The sequence below is a fragment of the Glycine max genome, chromosome 19 (assembly GCF_000004515.6).
Source record: "Glycine max cultivar Williams 82 chromosome 19, Glycine_max_v4.0, whole genome shotgun sequence".
Taxonomy (NCBI): domain Eukaryota; kingdom Viridiplantae; phylum Streptophyta; class Magnoliopsida; order Fabales; family Fabaceae; genus Glycine; species Glycine max.
Genome location: NC_038255.2, coordinates 7902136 through 7923466, shown reverse-complemented (window position 1 = coordinate 7923466; position 21331 = coordinate 7902136). Strand labels below are relative to the sequence as shown.

Sequence of the window (21331 nt, the reverse complement as noted above, 5' to 3'; positions counted from 1 at the left end):
AAACATGTTTTTATGTTATGTTAACCTCAATTGTTGTGTAGTGCTGGATCTATGAGCACTTCCCTAGTGTGCATCAGTGCGTGACTGACGATACATACCAGGAGACGTCCCCACGTGCTTCCCGGTGGTTGACGTCGAAGGCGCACATGAAGGGCATCACAGGAGCACCCTACAGGGCACGTTGTGATGGTTTGACCGTCACAGATGTGTCCTGGTTGCCGTACACGGAGCATCGGGGTGTTAGGGCGTTTCAGGAGATTTCATCGTTCCAGGGTCAGCTCAGATGGGGTCCTATGATCGTCACAGTTCGACCGGAGACAGTGGTACGCCAGTTCGGTTACATCCAGAGCATCCATCCGCCGCCTGTTAGTGCACGATTGTCACACGATCAGATAGATGACAGGTGGATGGAGTTTGCGGATCACTTACTACCTGCGGGTCAGCCTTGTCTAGTGTCTGGGCAGGTATCTGCGGATTACATTGAGTGATTTTTCCGCATATCTCACCCTTTCATGACACCGACCCAGGCAGCTGACCAGCAGAGGGATGCACCAGCTGCAGACCCTGAGGACTACATACAGCCGCCCAGCCCCCAGGTTCCAGTGGCATTTGACCCCCCTCCATATGTGGTAAGATTATTTGCGCGTTTAATGTTTTATGAGTTGTTGTTTATTTTGAATTTCATAATAAATGTTTTTATTGACTTTGACAGGATGATTACGAGGGATATGAGGCGATTGCACAGAGGTTGGAGCGTGTGCTCAACCTTAGGATAGTCACTGCAGGCACAGAGTTATATGACATTATGCAGAACTGCCTGACGATCGCGAGAGGGGGACCCAGTGCTGATGGGACGGTTAGGGCTCGTCAGAGACGTCGCACGGACCATTGATCATTGTATTTATTTTGTTGTGTTGTAGTTGACATGAATATTTGTAATTATTACAGTTTTTGTTTAATATAGTTGACGTGTTTTGCACATTTTATTATTTTATAATATAGTTTGTTATTCCGATTGTTTGTGGTCCTTAAGCGAAGTTTACGGTTGTTTTAAATTTATTTTTAAAAAAAGGGAACCTAAAATCATGAGTTTTGTTTGTAAGAATTACATAAAAAATAAAAGTTTTTAAAATGATTAATAATTCATAAGTGAACCCTTTTTCCATGTTCAAGTACCCATGTTTGTAAGAATTACGTAAATGAACCCTTTTTCCATGTTTGTAAGAATTACATAAAAAACATAAGTTTTTAGAATCATGAGTTTTGTTTGTAAGAATTACATAAATGAATCCTTTTTCCATGTTCAAGTACCTATGTTTGGGATTTTTTTGCGTGGGTGTGCCTGTGCCCTGAGACAATGGAGGGTGGCCATTTCTCATGTTTGGACGTCAAAGAATCCAAAAAAAATAGTCCCGTTCCCCAGTTCTGTCAACTAACACGTCAAAACAAAGCCTCAAAATCCAAAAAAATAGGAAATGAACCCTTTTTCCATGTTCAAGTACCCATGTTTGGGATTTTTTTGCGTGGGTGTGCCAATGCCCTGAGACAATGGAGGGCGGCCATTTCTCATGTTTGGACATCAAAGAATCCAAAAAAAAATAGTCTCGTTCCCCAGTTCCGTCAACTAACACGTCAAAACAAAGTCCCAAAATCCAAAAAAATAGGAAATGAACCCTTTTTCCATGTTCAAGTACCCATGTTTGGGATTTTTTTGCGTGGGTGTGCCAGTGCCCTGAGACAATGGAGGGCGGCCATTTCTCATTTTTGGACGTCAAAGAATCCAAAAAAAAATAGTCCCGTTCCCCAGTTCCGTCAACTAACACGTCAAAACAAAGCCTCAAAATCCAAAAAAATAGGAAATGAACCCTTTTTCCATGTTCAAGTACCCATGTTTGGGATTTTTTTGCGTGGGTCTGCCAGTGCCCTGAGACAATGGAGGGCGGCCATTTTTCATGTTTGGACGTCAAAGAAACCAAAAAAAATAGTCCCGTTCCCCGGTTCCGTCAACTAACACGTCAAAACAAAGCCTCAAAATCCAAAAAAATACGAAATGAACCCTTTTAACAATTAATTTTTTGGACCACTGAAACAACACATTCAACTTTATTATGGGAATTAAACACGCCGTAAACATATAAAGGTTACATCAACGAAAAAACAAAAAATTAAACATCACATTCAGTTGTTTAGCGACGTCCCACTGACCTCGTCTTCAACATATTTAGTAAAGACAGCTAAAATTTCTATTGGTCCATATTTTTTCCAGTAGTTAGATTGTACTAACACCTTCAACAGTTCTTCGTTGGTGATCAGCTCATTTATTTCATATTTTATAACCGTATCTGAATACTCAAACCGAGCTGGTTGGCGGAAAAACAATCGTCTTACCGTTTGTGATTCGTGAATTCCAAGAGGGGGAATCCCTTTAGGTGCAACTTGTTTGATTAAATTCTTCAGTTCATCGATGGTACATGTTGAAGGAATTTGAAATTTCTTAGGATTTTTTCCTGTGAATGCGCATCCAACAAATTTGTTCTGCGGTGGCATGTTCCATTTGCCGTTGTAATACAGGATCGCGTCATGAATAATCGATCCATTTGGATAAATGAAAGCCAACCTTGAGTTGACAATCGTCTGACTGCTAGTTTCTCCTAGAAATGCCATAGTTTGTGTATCAGTTGGGAGATTATTTGAAAGCAAGATAATGTGTGATTTAGTAGCCTAGTCTGCCATATATATAGATGGTTGTGACCGAGCCTTTGTTTAACTTTGTTTACAAAAAAATAGACACGCGTAAATGTGTAGTCAAGTCAGCCAATGTGTTGTCGCTAATGTGTAGTCAAGTCAACCAATGTGTTGTCGAGCGACTGCTAGTTTCAAAATGTGTACTGAAGTCAGCCAATGTGTTGTCACGCTCAAACTGTAATACGCATGCATGTCATTATGTGTTGTCAATTATGACAATGATGTATGCTGCACGCGTAAATGATTTTTGTTGGACCAACAATTTCCTTGCTTAACCAAACGAGTAGTTGATAATATTAATTGGTTAGTAACGGGTTACAACAAATTATATCGCATAATGAATACAATTAAATAAACAATGCATGTTTAGTCTTCATTTAGGTCTACATAGTGTGTTTTGAATGACATCAAGCTTGTGTATTGTTGCATTCTACTAATATATGGAATTGCTCATTGCTTTGCCTGAGAATAACAATTGGTTGACCACAACAGCGCTGGAGGCGGCAACGAACAATGGTCTTTCAAATAAACCTGTTGTACATGAACAAACATTATATCATGCGCTGACCATGCCAAACGAACCAGCGAAGTCATTGCATAATTGTTACACTAACTATATTCAATGTACCTGAACAAAATGATTTCCAAACACGTGACCGACACATATGATGCGGTGGCCAGAAGAGTCAGGTGGTGGTTGACTTCTAAGAGGGAAAAATGTCATGCTTTGTTGTTGGGACAACGATACAAGGATTACGTTATACCGTGAAGCAATCACATATCCCATGTCTGTTATATCCATCCACTTGTCCACACTAACCTGAATGAACCAAACATACACATGTAAGTAATTTAAACATTGTTATTAAAAAAAATTAACCTAAAAACATACCTTTGAAAAGCCATCAACAAGTAGGGACAACTTTAATTGTTCAAATCTCTCTGTGCCACCGAAGAGGTTCATGTACTCATGCGACCACCTGCCAAGTTCTTTAAGCAATTCATTACGCACTAACGGCCACGAATCTTCCCCCATACCTAATAAAGCGCCAATGGACCGATATCCACAGTTACCGTCCGCTTTCACATCCACAACGTCACGAATGAAACCTTGAAAGAATGACGCAAATTGATCCAACATCGGGATGATCCTTGTTGGCTGACGCGGTTGAGAACATGATGCACTTCGTTTCACTGGAGAGTTGCTGCTTTGAACAGAATGAAAAGCATCAACATACTCCCAGTAAGACGGATCACGCTTTGTGGATGTTTGACTTCTTTTCATCGGTTTCTTCGGTGCACCTTTAGTGTTCACCTTTGACGGAGGAGGGCACATAGAGTTATGATCAGGGTATGCGATTTCTCAAAGTTTACTCTTCAGATTTACTTTGCCAGCCACATCAAGTTCATCAAACCTTTTAGATATGACCTCTATTTCTTCCTTGATGGTGACTTCCGTCTCACATAACCCTTGGTCTAAAAAGCAAAGTCTCCTCCAAAAAAGATGGACTGACTCCAATGGGATGCTGCTAGCAGTATACCTAGAAAGCTCACATGCACAAGGAAGCCTGTGCGTGCTTCTCATCACACAACCACAAGAAGAGAGATTGTTGCCGAGATAACGTAGACGGTCAATCTTAGAAGCAATCTGATTTAAAGCATCCCTCGAAACCATCCCAAGAAGCCTCTTGTATAAGGTTTTTTTATATACATGGCCAACCACATGCGTACTGGTTTCAAAGGATGCTTTAATTTCGACGTGTTGCAGCGTGATCATGTTGTTCATGGCATCCCAAACACTACATAGGTCTCCAACGCTATTTTGTAGTACTCTTTTGAGAGTCCAATGAGCTGATTCAACCCTACATTTAAAATACACAACAAACATGAAAATATACAACAATTAAATACCATTTAATATTAATCGTTACTAACAAATAAAATCAGTTGTTAATACCTGTTTGTTGTTGTGTTGCCTAGGTGCATGACCTTATTCGTCCATGCTGTAATAAATTTTTCCTTGTGGGGGATAATCCATGTGTCGTTAACATAGTCAACGAACATCGGCCAAGGCGAACAAGCAACTTGAAACTTCTGATGTGACTCATGGAACTCGTATTCGGACGGACAATCAACCAAAGTACCCCAGCTATCCATTACATAGTCCCACGCATTTTTTTCCCCGATTAAAGATTTGCACTTCGCCTTCACATTCTTATCGATATGAAACCTGCACAACAAATTAGTAGACTCGGGAAACACAGTTTTCACTGCATTCATCAGTGCTAGGTCTCTGTCAGTGACAATAACAAGAGGGAGGCGATCGTGTCTTAAAAATAGGCCTCGAAATCGTTCCAAAGCCCATACAATATTATTAACACGCTCAGCCTCCAGATATGCAAACCCAGCAGAGAATGTCATCGTCGTTGGTGTCACTCCAACAAAGTCAAGTAGTGGGAGTCTGTACCTGTTTGTTTTGTAGGTACTGTCTATAAAAAACACCAGATGACATGCATTGCATAACTTTACTGCATCTGGGTGACACCAAAACAGATCACGCACCACAACTTCATCCTTCAATCTATGCCAATGAATGTATTGATCACGTTCGAGAAGCTTCATCAGATGCTGCATTTCGGTATCAGCTCCTCTTATTGAAGAACGATATGCACTTCTTGCATTGTAAATTTGCTTTATCGTGGTGTAACTGTCGGCATTGTGTTCCTTCAATGTTAGCAAGATGTTTTTCGGTTTCACCATCGACTTTGTCATATCAGCAATAATTTTCTTTTCTTCCTTAGTCAATCGCCCGGCGTATGGATGTCCAACTAAGGACTTCGCCAATTCATGATTATGAATCCCACAGATCAACTTCACCATCCAACCTTCCCCTCCACGCACTGGTTTCCCACGAAGCCTGAAGGGACAACCACATTTCCTACTCCCGGTGTCTTTTCTAACGAATTCTTTATTTCTACACTTGTACGTACCACTCCTTTCACACCCAATTAACACAAATGAACTTCTTCCTCTGCTACCGGTCTCTGTGTCAGATCTCATAATCACTGCAACAAATCCATTTTCATGGGCAACTATTCGAGCCCATTGCAAAACATCATCTCGAGTAGCGAATACCTACAACGCAACCCTAACATATTAATTTTCATACAAACCATCAATTCAACCAATGACTCAAATTATCTATGATTACCTGAGATGTATTAAAAGCATTTAAACAATCGACATGTGATTCATTCACTCCACATTCTTCTTGATTATCATAATCATAATCCATATGAACTTCTTGTGACATCGCAAAGTCATACCTCCATTGATCTTCGTCCATCTTAAGGACATATGCATCATACACAAGTACATTCAAATTATCATATAACCACATCCAAAAATTTACTACACCTTAAATAACAAACATATTAATAGCACATATGCATCACACACGACTATATTAAAATTATCATATAACCACATCGATAAATTGACTACTTATTAACTAACAACTAATACAAATATATTCTAAATTTATAACTACATTATTTACTTAAACTAAACTTATCACTATAATAAACAACTAATAAAACATTTTTGTACCATTATACATTTAAGTTACCTAAATCATTTAATATTATACATATATAAAACAGAAATAAAAAAAATTATAAAACAGAAATATATATATATATATATATATATTATAAAACAGAAATAAATAAATTATAAAACAGAAATAAAAAAAATGCTAATAATTTAACATTCCGGAAGAAGGTCTTCCGGAAGTTACCCATTCCGGAATAAGTGCTTCCGGAAGTGTTTTCCGGAAGAACTTCTTCCGGAATAGGCCTCAGTGCCTAAAATTTCTTCCGGATACACTTTTTTTTACTGTTTTTCTTCTCTAAAAACTAGCCGGAAAAGAAAAAAAATACCCATAAAAGCGTACCTCCGACAAAATAGGAAGAACAACCACTAACAAAACTTCAAATACCGAACACGGGACCACCGAATCTCTAAATACTTCACGGGACCATCAATGGAAACTGCAAAAGGGACCACCGAAAGAACACCAAGCAACCGGAAGAAACAAAGCAGAAGAAAGCGAAAGGCAGTAAAAAGAAGCGAAGAAAGCGAAAGCGCAGTAGAAAGAAGTGTGTACGCGTTAATTTAAAGAAAATTACACAAGGGCAAAATCATCATTACATACGCATTAAATATTATTTTATTTTTACTTATTATTATAAAATGAAAATTCTTATTTCGTTACATACGTTCACTAATTATTTAATTATTTATGTATAATAATATTAATTATTTTATAATTTAGTTTATCCATTAAAAGTAAATTATATTATCAAATAATTTTTTTTTTAAAAAAAGTTAACTTCCGGAAGAAGGTTCTTCCGGAAACTTCCGGATGACATTCTTCTGGAAGTAGTTTGTGAGTACTTCCGGAATTCACAAATTCTTCTTCCGGAAGATGTTTTTTTTCGGAAACTTTCCGGAAAAGCTTTTTTCGAAAAGTTTCCGGAAATACTTCTTCCGGAAGAAGAATTATTGAAGGGCAATTTTGCCACTTCACTGTTTGCTGGGTGCCCCAGCAATAATGCTGGGTGCACGTAGCAACTCCCCTATTCTTTTATTTCCAGAAGAGGAAAGATGATATAGAAGACATGCGTTTCTAATTTTGAATGGAAAAAAAATTGAAAGAGAAAAAACTAAGCCGTTTTTTTATTTCATTTTCTCTTCAATCAAATAACATAAATATTTGAATTCGAAAAAAGTCCTTTATTTTTTTTCATTCAAAGGTAAGATTGAAAAAGAATAAGTGCATTTTGATAAAAGAAAAATGTTAAATGCAGCAAAAGAACAGTCAGGAAGAAGTAAATGTTTTTACTAGATTTTGACGAATTTGTTCGATTATTGACAAAATTGGTTGGGCCTTTTAAGCAATGTTATCGTAGTACTCGATTATGGATTCAGTTGAGATACTAAGTTTGAAATAGATCCGGTAAGTCACCAGTTAATCCATTTGATTCGTGTATATTAAAAAAAAATCTAAATAATTTTGTAACTTTTATATATATATATATATATATATATATATATATATATATATATATATATATATATATATATATATATCATTGTTGTACAATTACATATATAATCTACAACAACAACAACAACAACGCCTTATCCCACTAGGTGGGGTCGGCTACATGGATCAACTTCCGTCATAATGTTCTATCAAGTACCATACATATATAATCTAATACATACATAAATTAGTCAAGAAAAATTAAAAATAATAACAACATTATCATCTCAAATTTTAAGATATGACTATGTTTGATTAAAAAAAATAAATAAATTTATAAATAATATAAGTGTAAAGTATAAATTGAATTTTCTAATATGAATGATGTTGTTTAATTATATATAAAAAACATTTAAAAAATGCATAATCCAATGATCGAAAATCACGAATATAGGTCGAATCACCTTCAACTAATTCACACCAAATCATTTGTATAACCAATTCAACAAGTGATTTGGATTGATTGGGTGCTCAATTCTCTAATCAACTAGTTGATCTGATTGGGTTTGAATTGAATTTAATAACTATACTTTTAAAAACATTTTTTTAATACTCAAGACTTAATCTTGAAACTCTTGATTTAAATATTGTATCAATTAATTTAAGCATTCTTATCTTTTAAGAGTAAATAAACGCGAGACATTTAGTTAAACTATGTTAATTTCTTAGTAGTTGATCCACATGATTAGTAGTATAATTTCTCTTTTAACAAAACTTAATTAAAACCGAAACGACAGTCTGGTGTGGTGCCGTTTTATCATCTAACTTAATCACCGTTTCTCTCAGCGACAGCGGAAACGAGACAGTGCAGTTTCTTTTTAAGGTGATTTTCTCCTCCAACACACATTTTCAGTTTCGCGCTTCTGTTGTTCAATGCTTATGCTAACTAACTGAGAACAACGTTGGAAAGATTGAAAACTATCTTAATCCCACAACACAATTTTTCCATTGGTTCGTTATTAACTGGGAATATTTACTCAAATGTGGAATAGTTTCTATAAATATTTTTTATTTTTTTTTATTTTATAAGTTCAATGTGACCAAATGCCATTATATTAATTTTTCAACTCAACTGTTATTTGAGTGTTTCTGTGTTGGTTATTTTATGTAAATGCTTGTGAGAGTTAGTGGATGATGTATTGTACCATCTCTCTTGTTCTTATTATTCTCTTCTCTGTTATTCAATTTTCATTGGTTTTTTTGTTGCTTTTACAACTTGCTGCTTCAATCTTGGGAAATTGATAGGAACGAATCGCTTGGTACAGGTCAAGGAATCAGATAACGCCACTTCCAAATGAAAGATAAGTTAAGGGTAGATGTCACAATGGTTCAATCTTGATAAGTCTGATATTGATTCCACAAAATGAGTTCAATAAGCTGAGGTGCAACTGAAAAGACATCAATTTATTTAATTAAAATTACAAAAATAGAAAAATATTCGACATGAGCCTTCAAATTAATTTGACCCTTCAGCAATCAAGATTCTTGGAAGTGGCTCTGGGCCTTCATCCTTCTCCACTTGGATCTTGTCAAGTATGGCTGCGACCATTTGCTGGAGGGTATCTTCTAACTGTTTGGTCCTACTCCTGGTCATAGATCCCTGTATTTGGGCAGCTTTGGGATTCTCATTAGGTCACCTTGTGAATCTTCTCCATGGAACTGTTTTCTTAAACAAATTATGTTCCAATGACTTCCCCAAGTTGGTTAAGCAGAAAACATGTCCTCATACTGGAAAATTTGGCAAGTTTCATAAGTATAATGCTGCCCCACTGGCTTTGCAAGGTTGTTTTACTTAAGGATTTGTTTATTTATTTGTTTCAAATTTGTTCTCTGTTTTTCATTATATGTTTTATTTTATGTTATTTTTGACAGGTAGTGGGGAGTTAGCAAATCATGTTGCAAACTCAGTTAACCATTTGGTAATATACTTTTTAGTTTCTGGGTCCCTTTTGTGCCACAAAAAATTGTTATGAATCTGATATTTCACACCATTCTAGGATTCAGTTTGTTATAATAAATGTTTGTACTTGATCAAATGTTTTGAAGTTTAATACAATAAATATGCTTTTAGTGGAATGGCAGTATTTTCTTCATTTTGATAATTGATATAACTACATGGGAAGGGGATGAGAGGGAGAGAGGTTGAAAGTTAGAAAAAAAGAGAGAAAGCAAATGCATAACTTCTGGAAGCACTGGCTAATGGGCATTATTATGTCTTCTCTTTGGTCCCTCTAATCATAGTTGTTGGATTTCTGTGAATGATATGAAAGAAATTGGAGAGCTTTGTTGTGTTTCTGAGCAACTTTAGGTTTCCTTTTGTCACTCAGATGTATTATTTCTCTTCTTACCAACTGTTCTAAACGTATAAACACAAGCCCATGATGCCTTGCATTGGAATTACATCTTTGATACTCTGGCATGGACTAAAAATTGCTCAAAGCTTAAGCCATTAGATGAATATCTAACATGACCCCCTGTGTGAAAGTCCTTTGTTTGGACTTTGGTGTTTGGACTAGAAGCACAATCAAAACACAGCCTATCATACCCTGTGTTGAAACTCACTTTAAGTATAAAGAGCAATGGTTACAACTTACAAGGAATGAATTCGTAAGTCCTGATCACTTACAAAAGCAGGGACTGCCCTACCTAAAGAGGCAATTGAGCACAGCTCTCAAGCTGATTCTCGAAAGAAGGGGGGAATCACTCTCAAGGCAACAATTTGAACGGTGGAGTAAAAGCTTTTGGAGATCAGCCCCCTTATGAGGTACACGTGGAAGACACTCTGCTAATGGAACCCCACACCCATTTGCACCCCCATCAGACCCAATCAGGCATTGGGCCAAGTGATAGATCGGGCCCACTATGGAAAAATGAAGAGAGTAATAAGGATGGCTACACTTATGTAGCCCAATCCCCTAATGAAAAGCCTGAAAAATACTCCAAAGTCTACAGAAGACAAAGAGTGTCTCACTACAAAGCCCCCCAGCTTGAACCCGTGGCAGAAGAAACTCAAGGGCTAGAAAGAGTCAAAAATATGGCCATCACACCTGTTATTCAAAATCAAAGTAAAACCCACAATCAATTAGAAGCAAAAGGAAAATTAAAAAGTAAAATTGTTTGCAATAATCATTTGTTGGAAGAGGCCAAGCAATTATGGGAATTGGGGACACATATGGGCTTGGAAGTAGACAAAGGTCATTCTGATTTTATTCAAAGCTTTGCAGACATGGAGGCCAGGGACAGAAATGAAGCTATGGAGTTGGGAGAGAGGAAAACTCATAGATGAATATTCTTTCCTACAATATTAGAGGGTTGGGTAGAGGCATTAAATGGGCATCTATTAGGAAACTGGTTGGGAAGCATCAAGTGGATGTTCTGTGTTTGCAAGAAACAAAAAGGGATTCTCTTTCTAAGGAAGATTGTCAGGTTTTGTGGGGCCACTCAGATGTTGCATGGGAATGGCAACCTGGTGAGAACACTGCTGGGGGGCTGCTGTGTATTTGGGATAATAACAACTTTCAGGTTGATTTCAGAATCACTGAAAAGAGATTTATTATGTTGGGTGGGACTTGGTTGGCTGAGATGCAGAGAGTGGTTGTAGTCAATATCTATGCTTCTTGTGATATTGAAGGTAAAAGACAGCTGTGGCAGAGCTTGAGTAAAAGGAAATCTCAAATTCAGGATGATTGTTGGTGTCTGGTAGGGGATTTCAATTGTGTTAGGAATCCCTCTGAAAGATTGGGAAGTAACCGCAGCAATTCAGATAATGGCTTAATATCTGAATTCAATGATTGGCTTCATGAAATGGAGGTTGATGATATTCCTTGTGTGGGTAAACCCTTTACTTGGGTTAGGCCTAATGGCTCCTGCAAAAGCAAACTGGACAGAGTGTGTGTTTCTAATGGCTGGTTGTCCAGATGGCCTGATAGCTCCCAATTTAACCTTGAGAGGAATTACTCTGACTATTGTTCTATTATCATGCACTCTAAATGCATTGATTGGGGCCCTAAACCTTTTAAGGTTTATGATGGATGGTTAATGAACAAGCAATTTCAGAAGGTAGTGAGGGACTGTTGGTTAGATTATCAGCCTATGGGGTGGGGTGGTTATGCTTTAAAATGCAAGCTTCAGCATCTTAAACAGAGGCTAAAAATCTGGAGTAAAGACAACATAGGAGACCTGTGCAGCAAAGTCAAACAGCTTCAACAGAAACTAAATGACTTGGAGAATTCTATACCAGCTCAACCTTCTGAACAACAAGTCCAGGAGCTCAAGAAAACCCAAGCTGACCTTTGGGGAAAAGCTACTATGCAGGAGTCTATTGTGAGGCAGAAATCAAGATGCAGATGGATCAAAGAGGGGGACAACAACACATCCTATTTTCATAGAGTTATTAATTTCAGGAGGAGGAGAAATGCTTTGAGGGGAATGCAGATTGGTGACACCTAGGTGGAAAATCCTAACACTATAAAGGCTGAAATCCTTCATCATTTTCAGAACAGGTTCAATGAGTCTCACTTGAGCAGACCTAATCTAGATGAGGTTGCTTTTAAAAGTCTGACTTCTACTCAGAGAGATATTATGATTGAACCTTTTAAAGAGGAAGAGATAAGGTGTGTTGTGTGGGCTTGTGGCAATGACAAAAGCCCAGGGCCAGATGGCTTTAATTTCAGATTTATTAAGCATTTTTGGAAGGAATTGAAGCCTGAATTCCTATGATTTATAGCAGAATTCCATGTGAATGCTTCCTTCCCCAAGGGTCTCAACTCTTCTTTCATTGCTCTTATCCCTAAGATTAAGGACCCTCAATCCATTAATGATTTCAGACCCATCTCCCTCATTGGATGTGTCTACAAAATCATTACTAAGATATTGGCTAATAGGCTCAGCAAGGTCATGAACCACCTCGTTGATGAAAGGCAAACAACCTTTGTGAAGGGTAGACAGCTGCTCCATGGTGTTTTAATTGCCAATGAGGTGGTTGAGGAGGCTAGGAGGTCTAAGAGGCCTTGCATGGCGTTTAAAGTTGACTTTGAAAAAGCTTACGACTCGGTGTCTTGGCAATTTCTGTTTTATATGATGGGAAGAATGGGGTTCCATGATAGATGGATTGGTTGGATTAAGGGGTGCCTCACATCATCCTCTATATCTATTCTTGTGAATGGAAGCTCTACATCTGAATTTAAGTCTCAAAGAGGCTTGAGACAAGGGGACCCTTTAGCCCCCTTATTGTTTGTCTTGGTGGCTGAAGGCTTGACAGGAATGATGAGGGAAGCTATAATCAAAAACTGCTTTCAAAGTTTCTTGGTAGGGAAGCATAAGATCCCAGTGAACATCCTCCAATTTGTTGATGATACTATCTTTTTTGGAGAAGCTTCTATGGATAATGTCAAAGCTGTGAAGGCCATTCTTAGAAGCTATGAGATGGTTTCAGGCTTGAGAATTAACTTTGCCAAGAGCCACTTTGGGGCAATTGGCCAATCTGAAGAATGGTATTGTTCTGCTGCTGATTATCTTAATTGTGACATGCTTCAATTCCCCTTCTGCTACTTAGGGTTGCCTATAGGCATTAATCCGAGAAGAAAGATGGTGTGGGAGCCTATCATTAGAAGGTTTGAGGCTAGGTTGAACAAGTGGAATCAAAGGAACATCTCTATGGCTGGAAGAATCACCCTTATCAATGTTGTTTTAACAGCACTTCCCTTGTTTTACTTGTCTTTTTACAGGGCTCCCTCAACAGTCATTAATAGATTAAATGCTATTCAAAGACACTTTTTGTGGGGTGGAAATTCTGAAGGAAAGAAGATTGCTTGGATAGCTTGGAGCCATGTTTGTTCATCTAGAGAAAGGGGAGGTTTGGGTATTAAAGATATCAAGGCCCTCAACAATGCTCTTTTAATTAAATGGAAATGGTTGATGTTCCAGCAAAGTGACTAGCTATGGAGCCGTATCCTGATTTCTAAATACAGAGGCTGGAGAGGCTTGGAAGGGGGGCCACCAAAGCCTAATTTCTCTCATTGGTGGTCTGACTTGAGATCCATTAATCAGCATGGGTGTATGGTTGAGGTATCTAAGCAGTTTATTTGGAGGCTGGAAAGAGGTGACCAAAGTTTGTTCTGGGAGGACTATTGGATGGATGGGAGGATAACTCTTAAAGATAAATATCCAGAGCTATATCGTATCTCCTTGCAAAAACATCATACTGTAGCAGAGATGGGCTCTTTCTGTGAATCGAGGTGGGAATGGAAATTCTCTTGGAGGCGCAATCTGTTTGACAATGAAATGGGGATAGCCTCAGATTTTCTTGATCAGACTGCTGTCATCAACTTAAATGTTTTGTCAAAGGATAGCTGGGTGTGGGGAGCTGCTTCTAATGGGATATTCTCTTCTAAATCTGCTTATCTTTGCATTAAAGTTGAGCTGTCTCCTGCAGATCATCAACTTGGTTTCTGCCAGCTGTGGGATACTAAAATTCCTCCTAGAGCCTTAACCTTTGCGTGGAGATTGCTGTGGGATAGGCTTCCTACTAAGGAGAACCTATCCAGGAGAAATGTTGATCTGGTCAATGACTTATGCCCCTTCTGTCAAAGCAGCTTTGAATCTGCTTCCCACTTGTTTTTCTCTTGTCACAAAGTTATGCCTTTGTGGTGGGAATTTAACACCTGGGTTAAGAAGGATAGAGCTCTTCACTGCAGGCCCATGGAGCACTTCCTTCAGCAATATTCCATAGCAGGTTCGAAGGCTTCGAATACAAGAAGGAAAATTTGGTGGATAGCAGCTACAACGTCCATATGGAAGCTCCGTAATGATGTCATCTTTCATAATCAGCCTTTCCAGATTTCTAAGCTAGTGGATAACACTAACTTTCTTACTTGGTCCTGGCTGAGGGGGTGGGAAAAGGACTTCAATGCCCCCTTTCATCAATGGTCCTCAACCATGCCTATGGCATTTATTTAGTTTGTGGTCTGCTGGGCTAAGGGTTTTGGGGGATTCTTGTAGGGCATTTGTGTTTTGTATTTTTGAACTCATGTTCCTGGAGACTTTAGCTCCTTCTTATCATGTAGTACCCCTGGTACTATTATTTGATTAATATATATATATTATCTTTGCAGTTCAAAAAAAAAAACTTACAAAGGTTTTGATACCACAAGGACTAAATATTCTAAAAGCTCGGGCTGTTGGTGTATGCCCAAGATTGATATTATATGCATAAAAAATATGCTTAATGGTTATTGGCAATATTGGCATTAGTGTAGAACTAAATATATTTTGGTTGTTTGGATCTCATGTTTTTCCTTTCATTCTGTGGTATGATTTTCATAATTTTTGTCTCAATTCTGAAAATAAAAAAGCCCAATGACATAAAATCATATTGATATCATATATTATAACCAATTAGAATATATGTAATGTCAAAGACTGTCGATGTGGACTAAGCTTGATTGTCATATTCTATCATGAAAGGTGCTATTGGTTGTTTATTTTGTTTTGGTTCTAAATTTTATGCTTTTACTGTTAGATTTACTTTAGTAATGGTGGAGAGTTGATTGGTATTCCTCTAGGGAGGAACTTTTTGGAAAAGTTGTCATGGTCAGATTTGATTCTAACATATTGCTCAAGCGAGAGTGTGATGAGAAGAACCAATCAGTTTCTAATGTAGTATATACGATTAAATATTTACCCAAAGCTGGAGCAAAGGTCATCTTGGTGAGTGATTGGAATATGAATAATCTAGAACTTCAGAGTCAGTTGCAGGTACTTTCTTAAAGCCTTTTTGTAAATCCTTGTTTTCAGTTTCCAGTTGCCATGGCGAAGTTTGGCTATTATGCCATTATATGAGCTGTTTACAGCAATTCTAGTTTATTTAAGGGGAGAAAAGACAGAAGAAATTTATTTAAATCAAAACTGCAATCAATGTGCGCAATGAAATTAACAAATGACTTCTTTTATGTGAGGAAGCTTCCATGTTGGATGATTGATAATCTCTATGCTATAGATTTCTTGTCAGAAGTTCTTCAAATACAAGTTGTTCCACTGCATGGAATTTCTTTTAACAAGCTATCAAAGATGAATGGCCTTGAGAAAGAGAATATCCATCTTCTTGAGAATCTTTCTAATATCAAAGAGGAAGTTGCTAACTGTGTGGAGTTTGCTAGAGTATTATCGTCAGGAGTTGACATCTTTGTCAATTACTCCTTCTCCAACTCTCATAAAGTTCTAGCATCTACTGTTGGTGTCACCCGTTTCTGGTATGCCTGTATCGCTGGTTTTTACTTTGAGGAGAGGCTTTGTCTACTGAAGAATCTTGCAGAGGCAAGCAGGAAGCCATATGTAGCAATTGTATGTCTACTCTGCTACTATAGCATTAGATATAATAAATAACTTTTCCATTCAAGAAAGCCTCAAGTTCTTTTATTGAAAAATTTGTTCACTGTTTGTTTCTCCAGCAATCCAGATTGGAGGTGGTAATCTCTATGATAAAGCAGCTTCCTTTCAGTTTTTAGCTTCCAGATGTCAATGGTTTGTATTTGTGGGAATGATGCCATTTCAAGTAATGCATGCATTAGGAGTATCTGTTCCTCGTAATTTAGTGGACCATAAGGCATTTAATGAAGCTCTAGATACAGTGCGACTTACTCGAGATAGAAACATGCAGATTCTGTATCCAAAAGATTTTTGGTGCAGAAAAAAATGTGATCCAAAGCAATTGCAAGTATTTCCTTCTCATGGAATTTTGGATGGTGAGTTTTCTTCAAATTGATTATGGGCTTGTGTTACTTAGATATTCAATCAGACATTATCTCTTCATTTAGTAAATAAAGTTAATCCAAATTTGATTTTGATCTAGGTTAGGTGCCTGTTGACCTTGGACCTGTCTCATTGGATGAAATTTGTTCTATGCTTGCAAATTGTAAGGTACAATAGCAATTTATTGATACCTAGACATCAAGCATAAGCTTCAGTTGGTTTATTTTCTAAATATGTATTGAAGTATCTTCAGATAACTATCAACAAGGTTGATTTATCATTTGTGTTCTAGGGGAATCTTTTAAGATGGGTATTTCATGCCAGCATCATATCCTCTGCTAATTTTAGTTAAAATTTGCACATGTAATCATATCATACGATGGCTCTAGATATTGGTAATGGATAACATTTTTTTTTTCATTTTAAGAAAATGGATTGTCCATCCATTTTGAAATGTAACAAGGGCACCTCATAACATTTTTCTTTGAATCCATTACAGAAAATAATTTGGATTGGTCCTGTGAAATTTGCTGATTCAAGTAAATACACCAATGAGGCATCTAAATTGACAAGAATACTTGAACAACTAAGCCAGAACAACTGTGAAATAGCAGTTGTTGGGACTATGGCAAGCAAACTGGTGAGACAGGAAAAAAGTTCACTGTCCTTAATAAATATAGTTGAGAATGCTTCAGTTGTATGGGAATTTCTCAAAGGAAGAAAGCTGCCTGGTGTTATGGGAATTTCTCTGTTTTTTTTGCTGTTGCTGTAAATAGTTTATTCTAGTATTTTTCATTTTAATCATGCTGATGAATCTGATCTTGCTCTAAGCAACTTAAAGTGAGAAAAATTCTTCATCAATGATATTGTTATTGCTTATGGTAGTTACATTTTGCTGGGATACCCTTTTGAAATCAACTGGAACAGAATTTACTCTGACCCAGCTCAATCTCTGGTTGTTGATATAGGAAGTGGTATATTTTCTTTTTAAATTAATTTTCACTGTGACTGTGACTATGCATGCGTGTGTGCATCTAATAAATTTTTTGTAACTAGAAACATATTTGTTAGTTCTCAAGCACTATAAAATATATTAACAGTTGATGCGAACATATTCTCATTACATATATTTTCTTTTAACCATAAAATTGTTGTGTAACATTCCTAAATTCTGTAATAGAAGAAGAGGGAGCAAGGGACTCAGTAGAATAAAATATATAGAACTTCGGTTACTGTTTTTCTCGTGACATATGTGCTCTAAATTACAGGCAATGGGCTTTTTCTTCTTGAAATGGCTAGAAGGGAGCAAGATCTAAACTTCCTTGGTTTGGAGATCAATGAAAAGGTTCCATACTTGTTATATCCTCCCCTCCCTTCTACCCTGACTATTTATTTTTTGGCATACCATATTACTATGCTTCTTTATTTATTATTTTCCTTTTACCTGTTAAACATCCTTTTCAGCTTGTTTTGTGCTGTCTGGATTCTATTCATTAATTTGGCATAAAGAATGGGTATTTGTGTTGCTTTCATGGTACAAATAGATGCAGCATCTTTGTTTTTTATGGGATTCAATGAATTGGAATTTTATCTTGGTTAAACATCCAGGAAGGGCACAAGAACATTCTGGACTTATTATATCGACACATTCAATTATGATCATGTCACTAATTTTTTAGTTCCTTCATAGTTGAAATTTTATTCTTTTGTTTAACTTTCTAAGCTTTGGTTTCCTGTTTTCTCCATTTTAGGTACTGTATCGCTACTAATGCAACATCAACATTCCATTCTATTGTTTCTTCTTATCCAGGAGAGTTAGTTCTTGTCTCAATACAGGTAAATATTAAATTTTGTTTTATTATGAATTATGACATTACATTTTGACTGTTGTGGGTCTTTTCTGTGCTATTGATGCTTCCATGTACACACCCCTGTTGATGCCACTTCCATCGTTGCACTAATGAATGTATTTGCAGCATGCTACTAACTTTGCTACTAGTGATTAGCGACCACCTTTCGAGGCATCATTCATCTTGTGATATTTTTATACACACTACTATCACCAATAAGCAATTTCTTTGGCGCAACTAACTCATTAGCATACAGCAAGCTACTGTAGTGATGCTGCCGCTGTTAACTACTCACATTTTTCTCACAACCATCACAAGAAATTTCTGGCATGATTGGCATTCATGGAAGCTTTGATCATTCCTTCCCTGTATATTAGACTGAAGTGTCTTATGTTTGAGTTGTATTGATCACTAGCAAAAATAGTAAAGTAACTACATCACATAACTTTATTCCATTGTTTGATGAGAAAGGTCCAGTCAAAGGGAAAGAACCCGTATTTATATCTGCTGACCATTCTACTAATAACACTGCTAAAGCCAGTTTATAGAAACAATTATTTATTGCCTGGTTCTGCCTTTTCCTGTTAATAGACTGTTGTTCATTATTTGATGTCACGGCCTTCGTATATGATTGGTTAACCTCTGAGCTAATTTTCTATCACTATAACAACTAAATTTTTATTGGAAGGACAAAAGTTGTAGGGGCTTCAAACTTATTCCTTGTGGTAGATGAGTCTCTGAATTTAATGAAAATGAGTAATCACATTTGTAATTCTCTTTCTTTTTCCATCAACTGCTTAGCCTTAATCTATTTTGGCTCTTTTTATCCAGTGTCCAAACCCTGATTTCAATAAACCTGAGCATAGATGGAGGATGCTGCAGAGATCTTTAATCGAAGCAGTGGTGGATCTTCTAGCACCTAATGGGAAGGTAATTAGACTTTGAAGTATCTTATAAAACACACTTGCTTATCAATGTGCATTTTATAGTCAGGTCTCCTCCATTAATCTTATAAAACACAATTGCTTATCACATCTGAGTGGAAGCCATGGACCATACAGTACAACAAAATAGTTGTTTTCAGTATTATATTTCCTTTTTAGTGACACTTTATTGTGCTGAGCAATGACTTCACTTGTATTCTTTGAATACTTTCGAGTTTGTTACTATTGATGCTTACTTAGACTATTGACATTGACCAGATCTTTCTGCAATCCGATGTAGAAGCCGTGGCAATAAGAATGAAAGAACAATTTTTGACATATGGCAAGGGTAAGCTTGATATGGAGCATGGCCAAAGTGAGTGGCTTGAGGAAAACCCATTTGGACTTGATCAGATTGGGAAAGGCATGTTTTAGAGCGTGGGGCCCCCATGTACCGGATAATCATCTGACATTAGGGAAGTTTGAGTTGCTAATGATGTAATCCAGAAATCTGGCTAACACATCAACCCTCCAAAGGGTTTCTACCTTTTCAGAATCTATCACACAGCTAATGATTTCTCATTGCTGGGGCTGTATTTTACTGGTAGGTAATATGATGAGCATTACATATTTCTTTATCTTTATCTATCTTCTCTTTTATGACATGGATTATTCATTCAGCTTTCATTGCAGGCATGAACTTCCTTACAGCCTGTGGAGAATTATCGATGAGCACAGTCAAATGTTCCATAAGGGTTTCTAACGTTATTGTAAAATGTGCACCACTGCATATGATTACTTAACTCCAAGGTATCTTCAAAGATGCATTTAAAAGCTTACCACTGAAATCAAAGCTGTGGGTCTCAGATGACCAAAGTTAGCATTGTGTATATTTGTAACGTAGTTATATGCGGCTTGGAAAATAATAATTTCTATTCATTTTTTTTTTTTGAGAAGGTCTATGCATGGTATTATGACATGATATTGCATGCAAGTACATTTTATTTTGGTCTAGAAGATACAAATTTGTGAAGGGAATGCTCAAACCAACGTTTTTCGATTACACAAAGGTTATGATAATTCAAATTTCAATTTAGGAAATTTTATGCATTTTTAATGTAAACATTTGTACACTATTAATTAATCATAAATTATCTAAGTATTGTAAAGGATAGAGGAAAATAACCTTCTATAGACTGTTGTAACAAATAACAAACTTCATCCTTATAGTTAGAGTAGTTAGGTCTAGGTCTATATAAAGCTATCATGTCTTCTCTGTAAAGTGTATTCCTGTGTATACAAGAATTCAAGATATATCAAAGCAAATGCATATTTAGAATCTCCTTACATGGTATCAGATTAAGCCACTCGATCCACATCCATGGCTTCCGCCTCCATGGTTTTCGCTCCCCAAACCTTCTCTTCCGCTATCTCTTGCATGCTCACCGACGACAACTTTCTCACCTGGATGCAGCTTGCCGAATCCACCATCAAAGGTCACCGCTTGAAACAACACATTGTTGGGGATCACACGATTCCCTCACAGTTTCTCACCAAAGATGAAGCAACCGATTCCGTCAACCCTGCCTATGAAAACTTCGAGCAGCAAGATAATCTTCTCAAATCTTGGCTTCTTGAATCGATGGACAACCAATTTCGCGTTCGCGTCGTTGGTTGAGTCTGGTCGCACGAAATCTGGGCCATCCTCAAAACCTATTTCTCTTCCCAAACGAAAGTGCGAATCAAGCAGCTTCGCATTCAACTTCGCAACACCAAGAAGCAAGGGTCAATCAGCGAGTATTTGGTCCAGATCAAGCAGATCGTAGAAACCCTTGGCGCAATCAGCTCTCCCTTAACAGATAAAGAACACATTTATGCAATTTTTTATGGTCTCCCTGAAGAATATGATGGGCTCATCACCTCGTGTCTCATGCGATCTGAACCCTTCACTGTTC

General features: G+C 37.2%; 4 protein-coding genes across 5 annotated transcripts; all 4 read left to right on the top strand.

Annotated features, from left to right (window-relative positions):
* Positions 1-11137: 11137 nt before the first annotated feature.
* LOC106797298 (uncharacterized) lies at positions 11138-13792 on the top strand. Its single transcript, XM_014771570.2, has 2 exons — positions 11138-12293; positions 12585-13792. Exons 1-2 carry the CDS (start codon positions 11138-11140, stop codon positions 13790-13792), a joined length of 2364 nt encoding a protein of 787 aa, XP_014627056.2.
* A 120-nt stretch (positions 13793-13912) lies between these two features.
* Positions 13913-14812, top strand: LOC106797297 (uncharacterized). The gene has a single exon (XM_014771569.1). The coding sequence runs from the start codon at positions 13913-13915 to the stop codon at positions 14810-14812; it is 900 nt and encodes a 299-aa protein (XP_014627055.1).
* A 607-nt stretch (positions 14813-15419) lies between these two features.
* Positions 15420-16573, top strand: LOC112997681 (phosphoglycerate kinase). Its single transcript, XM_041012861.1, has 2 exons — positions 15420-16195; positions 16303-16573. Exons 1-2 carry the CDS (start codon positions 15770-15772, stop codon positions 16357-16359), a joined length of 483 nt encoding a protein of 160 aa, XP_040868795.1. The 5' UTR covers positions 15420-15769; the 3' UTR covers positions 16360-16573.
* A 390-nt stretch (positions 16574-16963) lies between these two features.
* Positions 16964-20440, top strand: LOC100794962 (tRNA (guanine-N(7)-)-methyltransferase). 2 transcript variants are annotated; one of them, XM_026127224.2, is made up of 5 exons: positions 16964-17948; positions 18355-18439; positions 19285-19383; positions 19656-19980; positions 20070-20440. In XM_026127224.2, the coding sequence occupies exons 1-4, from the start codon at positions 17941-17943 to the stop codon at positions 19809-19811; spliced, it is 348 nt and encodes a 115-aa protein (XP_025983009.1). In that variant the 5' UTR covers positions 16964-17940; the 3' UTR covers positions 19812-19980; positions 20070-20440. The 2 variants fall into 2 exon arrangements, with proteins under 2 accessions (XP_025983009.1, XP_040868794.1); XM_041012860.1 differs by having other exon boundaries at positions 20058-20440.
* Positions 20441-21331: the final 891 nt, after the last annotated feature.